Here is a 7,150-nt window from a genome sequence, read left to right on the forward strand (position 1 = left end):
AGCTTCTGATGATGATTGTATCAAACTTGAAAAAAAAAGTTCGTTGACACACATCTGATGCTTGTGCATAACTCTATCATCACTGGATTAAATTGGAGAGTATAACAAATAATGTGGCTTCTGATGATGCTTGTATTCAACTTGAAAAGGGTTCATTGACGCACCATCTGATGCTGGTGGATAACTTTGGAGTTACTAGATGAAGTTTGAGGTTTTTTCTATCTTTAGAGTCTGGTGAACATCCTCTGAGTATAATGTTGTGCTCCAACCAACATTTACATTTTTCTTGTTTAGCACGATTCCTTATACTGTAAGTTGTTTTTTCTTCCGACATTTACCTTAACCACACAAATATCTCTTCTTTTTGTCTATTCTGGAAAGATGTACAACATATGTAATTGTTTCGTAAAACAAATAAGGTAACCAAAAAGAATTTGAAAGGAGTTAACAAGTTGGATTTTATTGATAGATAAAGCAACTGAAACGTGACACACACATATACAAACCCCTGGAAGGTCCAACTGTTGTTCTACCTTATTCTTCACCATCTAAAGGATACAACTTCCTTGCTGTCTTGAAACGTTTTGAAAACTTCCAAGTGTCTTCTAGTTCTCTTTAGATACACATATTACTGGAACATCTTTTCGTTTCTCCATCTTCTTTGTAGCTTACTCAAAGGGATTCGTGGATCACAAAAATGCTATAAACTGTAACTTCAAGTAATTCTCAATCATGCTTCTATTTAATTTGTAAAAATTAGTATACGCTGATTCGATTGTGAGTGCATAAAACTAAGAACACTTTAAACCAGTATCAACACTAAACGTTATGCCTATACTGTACAATATATATATATATATAAATCCGCAACATTTTTTGTGAGCCGCATGGTGAATGTTTTGAAACTTGAATTTTTGAAATGATTCCTTGTTCAAACAAAATGATCACATATTACTGTGTGACAGGTGTTTGTTTTATTCCCAAATTAGGTATACCATGTTATTATATGTATGCGTTGCCTTGGCGACTTATTATTAGATTTAAGTTTGTTTGTTGTTGTTTTATTTTGAATAATTTCAGAATATATTAATTTTTAGTAACTATTTGTTTCTTTTTTTCTTGTAATTATGTGTTACATATTTGGTCGGAAGGTGTCATAATGTGGTTTGTTTTTAATGAAATCAGCTTACGAGAACTTTCTGTAAGGGAACGATTAATATTAACTTCCGATCAGACAAGCTACCTACTTAGATCAAAAATAAAAATCAACCTAGTAATGAGTATAGCTAATTGAATATACAGTCCTTACTTATAACGATTAGGATTGATTTTTTCATCACTTGGGTATCCTCGAGGTTCGTCGAGCTTAGGAGATTTAGGTTAGTACTAAATCCATCTATTAAGCTAACAGTGCAAGATCATCTCTGTAATAAAATCTAATAATAAAAATAGATTAAACATTCTAACATTCTAACCAATACGAATAGAGAATACCTTGATCTTATTGGAGTTGTAGCTGCTTGAAAATTATTAAATTATGCGACTGGTCTTCTCTCACTTAATCGTTTTGCCCTTTATCAAAACAACTTACCCGTATTTTCTTCAGTCAACCCAACTAATAACTGGAGGTTAACCTGTAATGAACTATCATCCCACTCCAGGGGAATGTGTCACCATTTTAATCCACGTTTGTCACTGGAACCGATGTTAAACACCAGCTCCATGTGTCTTTCAGTCAGGGCAAGGATGGATTTAAAAACAACTAAAAACAAAAACCTGGTCTCTAAAACTTTGTTGTGAGAAATAGTTTCTGTTTTGGGAAATGTTTGTAAATAATTAAAAACTTAAGTAGTAATTAGCTAGTTAATGCCAATGAGTGTAATATTAGTTACCAAAACGTGTTTATTTTTTACTAAACTAGATTAGACTCAGTGTATAATCGCATTAGTATCAGGAGTAATTATACTGGTAGTATCGCATTATTCAAATGTATTTTTTCCAACAAACTCCGAGATTTTTTCTGAGAAACCTGTGAATCACTTGCAAGTTATAAAAGATCTCTGCTCTACAACGTCATATTTAGTTGAAAACTATAATGTTTTTTGGCACCGTGTTATTTAAATGTAATATACGGTGTAGTTGTATAAAAAAAAGTTTATAATGTTCGTGATAATATTTGGCTCCAGGTTGTTACTAGATTAAACAGTATTTGATACACGCAAACATTGTAACCAAACTGACTTTTATCATGACTTGGATCTGTTAGGTTTATTCATAGATAGGTAAGTTGATTTATTGAGTAGTAGATCATCATTTTCTTCACCAAATTGTACTGTTATGATGATAATGTAGTGACTTAGTGTGTTTTTAAAGTGAAATAGTTTTACTGTGGAATTGCGTTATTTTAAGACTGTCTTGCCATTAAATGTTTGTTGACGAATTTGCGTTACTTTCAATGTGCCTTTAATGTTGAATTATACAGGTTGTCTGGAAATTACGTTAACAAACTTGAAACGTAGGTAAACGGTTTCGTTAGCATAATTTCTGGATATCTTGTATTAAACTATTTGGAATGTTCGTGAAATCAAGTAAATGAATTAAACAGATAAATGTTACGTTTCTAACCTTACTTTGTAATGAACAAATATATTGTTCGGAGTTTGCTAGCAGAAGTTTTCAGGATGTTGACAGGAATAATGTTGAATTACAGTTAGGTTGTAAAAAAAAAAATATATGCAGGTTTATATATTAACGAGGGAAACCGAATATTACTCTAAACTTCTGAAAGAAAAAAATAACAAAACAAATTCACCTTCTTTCGGGTAACTGATAAGAAATCCTATGGCAAGACTTTTCACTTTTTCAGCGAAGTTTCCGCACTTGGTAAAACCTTCGCTTTGGTTTAGGATTTCTTTTTCGTTACCCAAAAGTGGCTAAAGTTTTATGGCGGGTTTTGATATACGGGCTTATTTTCACACTCCAGGTTTGCGTTTAACCTATGATTTTTTTTTACCTCATATACTCCAGGACTTAGCTACACCCACAGACAGTGCCCCACCCCCAGCCTATACTCCACCTAAACCGCAATTGCTGTTACCACCAGCACAAGTGATCCTAACTCAACCTACTCCTGAAACGGAGACCGTGGAGGACGGCACAGACCCACAGTCAAATGGTAGAGATTGTTTAAAATATCTAACACCATTAAAAATGAGTTTTTTGTTGTTTTTTTGCATTCGGTAATGTAAGTTTTATAATATGATAGGATTATCGCGCGTTTCTTTTTTTTTATATATATTGCGCGTTATTTCCTGGACCATTAAATAGTTATTGTGTGAAACTGTAAAATATCTGAACAATTTTATTTCTTTATTTGAACACAAATGAACTTGTCGATTTGATGACGTTAAACCATGTGATGTCACAAGTAAATGATAACTGTCCAGCAATCTGTTTCGTGTATAGGGATCGTTGTGTAAAATATAGTGATTGAAATTAAAGTATAATTTTTCGATTACGTTTCGTACACATTCCTCTTTAATTAGTCAGGGAAAATAACGAGATCTAAACAAAACTGTCTAAGACTTTTTAGCTGCGGCAGAACGGCTCATGGAACGACTCTGAGTTTGTTTTTCTCAAGTACAAACTTTTAGCTCATAGTTCCGTCATCTCTTGACCGATATGAGATCTACTTATAGTTTTGAACTTAGGAGGTCAAGCCCTTTCTAATGATTTATTCCACCATACCCAAGGTCTCATTTACTCTAATTCTGCCTAAAAGGATTTCAAGAGCCGTGACTATTGAGGATTCCCTCTTGTTTTTTAGTAAATAAATATATATTTTTTTACGTGCTTTCATTATTTTGGTTTACCTCCTTAAAGACTAACAAACACTACACATTTATATGAATAAAGAGTAAGACTTTTCAGAATTTCCGTCACGGAGATCTGTAAGTTTTCTGAAACGGTCAGTCATACGTAATATTATGCTAACTTTTGTACTGCACGTAAATTATATGTAATCTTAGTTTAGTGAGTTAATTATGCACAGTAAATAGTTTACAAGCTGAAAGTAATATTGTGTAAATCTATATTGTAACTTTGCCAGTTTTATAAAGTAATTAATTTTGTAAGCTATAACGACTGGATAAATGCACGTTTTATTTCAGCTCTCTCTCTCTTTACCTATCAGTTTTAAAGTATTCTTTTTTTTTTCAAATCAGTATTAAGTTAGTAGTTACACAATAAGATTTTTGAGACTTTCTTCCAGTTTATATACATTCTTGTTTGACTCTCATCATCGTTTCCTTCCGATTACAGTGTCTGTCCTGTACCGTGATCCTGACTTCCAGCTGGAACTGTCGAAAGAACAGCAGCAACAATACAGTTCTCAGTTCTCGATCTCTGAGAGCGAGTCTAGTGAACAGGAAATACCGGGTAGGCTCTGAAGCTTTACTGTCCTGATTTATTTTGTGGTATTATAATAAGCAGTTATTATATTATAGAATGTTCAGTTTTTATACAGTTTGATGAAGAAATGTACAGCTTTCCAGCAGTATTCCGTCTAAGCTGCTCGGCTGCGCAACAACCAATCAAGTGCCGCGCACTTTATTATTTCAGCCACGCACATCGTCAGTAATGGTGAGGAGTCTCGATACGTTGACGGCCTTAATTAATGACCCTGGCAGTCGATAGGCCTAACGCCCAAATAACCAACTGGTAACATCGCAAAGCGGCCTAATGAGTAAATGTGGTTGATGGTCTAAAAAAAAACTGGTAGCTCACATCCGCACATTTTCTTGATACTATTGCACATGAAAAAATTCATTCCGCACATGGACTGAAAAAATTTGAGGGACTATTGCTTTCCAATCTTGTACACTGTCTTCCAAAATCTTTACATATTTTTTAAGCCAGTACTTATTCACTGTCTCACACGTTTCGTTGCTTTCTGTGTTAGTGGGATATATTAATGTTTACAAATCGTTGGTGTTTGTCTGAAATACAGTGTTACTTCTCACTTGGAAAGCTATATTAGCGATTTTTAAAGTTTTACTGATTAGGAAGACTGGATTTATAATTGTTACGATGTGTCTGACTTGGAATACTGGATTAACTAATTGTTACGATGTTTATGACTGAGATGGTTGGAATTGCGATTGCTAGAATGCTTGAAATCCAGGAATAATGAAAGATCTGAAAGACTGGATTAACGATAATTACAATGTTTCCGACTTGGAACATTGATATAACGATTGCTACAATGTTTCTGACTTGAAAACCTGGAATAATGATTGTTGAAGGACTGGTTTAACGATGTTTCTGACTTGGAAGATTGGTATAACGATCATTATGATGTTTCTGACTTGGAAGATTGGTATAACCATTGTTACGATGTTTCTGACTTGGAAGATTGGTATAACCATTGTTACGATGTTTCTGACTTGGAAGATTGGTATAACCATTGTTACGATGTTTCTGACTTGGATGATTGATATAACCGTTGTTACGATGTTCTATCAGATGGTTGACCTTCTTTATTTGACCCTTTTTGGCAGTTTCAATATTTACTAGACTTACTTGCGCGTTTTATATATTCTTAATAAAAATAACGAATTTTTCGTGATTTTTTAGTACACTGCTCAGATGTTCGCCTGCATTTTCGTCGGGCATTTTACTCGTCTTGTTCACAGATACGCTTTTGATTTTATTTTGCACCCACTTCTTTGTTCTTATCGCCCCTCTGTCTCTTTAGAGGATTATCGTAACAGATGTTCCAGATAAGTAGCACACACACAGAAGTAGTTACAAGTCATTTGCTTGTAGCATTTTGTTTTATGAAATATTTTTCCAATAGCGCGTAACCTATACATGTTACTGGATCTAAATTGCTAGCTATCCACCCTTAGAGAATCAACCTTCCTGCAGTACTGACGAGTGTATTCAGTAAGTTTATTATAGTTGGTAGGTTTGATGTCGAGCCAAATCTTCTGGTAAATTACAAGCCGATATATTAGATCAGTACAAAAACAATTAGGTAAGGTTATAAAATAATAGTCAGTTTTCTAAAAACAACGTTAGTCTATTAAAGTCAATACTCGTTCAGCTTTTCGCTTAAAGACAAACAAACGTCGAAAGTTTATTCAGTAGTTACTTGGCAGGTTAAACAGTCATTAATACGGTGTTAAGATACAGTATGGTGGAGATTTAACTATGTGAAACAGTCATTAATACGGTGTTAAGATACATTATGGTGAAGATTTAACTATGTGATAACCGTATAATGAGCATTTAAGTATACAGATAGATAAAAAGATATACAAACAGATGACAAATGTTGCAAAAGTCGCTTTAAAGGTTAATCTAATGCTTCACATTACTTTATAGTTTGAGTAAATAGATTTAAACCAGTACATTTTAACACATCTTTTATTAGTATTGTAAGTATTTTTTCGGTCATTCGCTTTCTATAAAGAAAACTACATACGAAGCACATAACAAAGAAAGGTTGAAAAGAGACTGGGCGACTACATTAGTGATAACGAAGTCTTCCATGACAAAAGTTAAGTTGAAAATGTGTTGATCTCATCTGTAAGTTTTAACTTAGTGTGTATCCAACGGCTTACTTAAAGATACCATTCATTAGTTCTATCCCATGCTTTCGTTTTGTGTATGAACGTTTTCCTTATCACTCTTTGCAAGCTTCATCTTCTGGAGGAGGAGATTATGCTCCTCTGACGTCCAGTCCCGATAGTCCACCTCGTCCAGCGGTAAGTAAAGAAGTCCAAATATGAAGTGACTCTCAATTCTCACAGATTTATTGAATATTAATATACCATCTATTTAAGATACCATTTCTTTTGCTAGTGGAATGCCTGTGTATAAAAAACCTTTTTGACCCTGCACCAAAACACTCTCATCAAAATCCATCTAGCAGATTAAATGAAAACAGTTAAGCGTGACAGCAAGATTAGGTAGATTTGGAGTGCAGAGTTACCATGCATGTTCTTATGAAAGTAACGATTTAGCAAGATGTATGTAAGTCAAAGCGTTTCGAGAGTAAAATTACTTATAAATAAATAAAGTTTGTTTGTTTGTTTTGAATTTCGCGCAAAGCTACACGAGGGCTATCTGCGCTAGCCGTCCCTAA

The 7,150-nt window shown here is 33.9% G+C and overlaps 1 protein-coding gene across 1 annotated transcript in view; it reads left to right on the forward strand.

The window, feature by feature from the left end:
• Positions 1–7,150, forward strand: part of LOC106473684 (F-BAR and double SH3 domains protein 2-like) — a gene marked incomplete at its 5' end in the record, with an annotated part of 39,535 nt that overhangs the window by 25,639 nt on the left and 6,746 nt on the right. The window contains 3 exons of the mRNA XM_013934363.2: positions 3,028–3,175; positions 4,321–4,437; positions 6,703–6,770. Coding sequence (XP_013789817.1) covers positions 3,028–3,175; positions 4,321–4,437; positions 6,703–6,770 — 333 coding nt within the window. The remainder of the gene's footprint in view (positions 1–3,027; positions 3,176–4,320; positions 4,438–6,702; positions 6,771–7,150) is intronic.

This window comes from Limulus polyphemus, unplaced genomic scaffold (assembly GCF_000517525.1).
Source record: "Limulus polyphemus unplaced genomic scaffold, Limulus_polyphemus-2.1.2 Scaffold6401, whole genome shotgun sequence".
In the NCBI taxonomy this organism is placed as follows: Eukaryota; Metazoa; Arthropoda; class Merostomata; order Xiphosura; family Limulidae; genus Limulus; species Limulus polyphemus.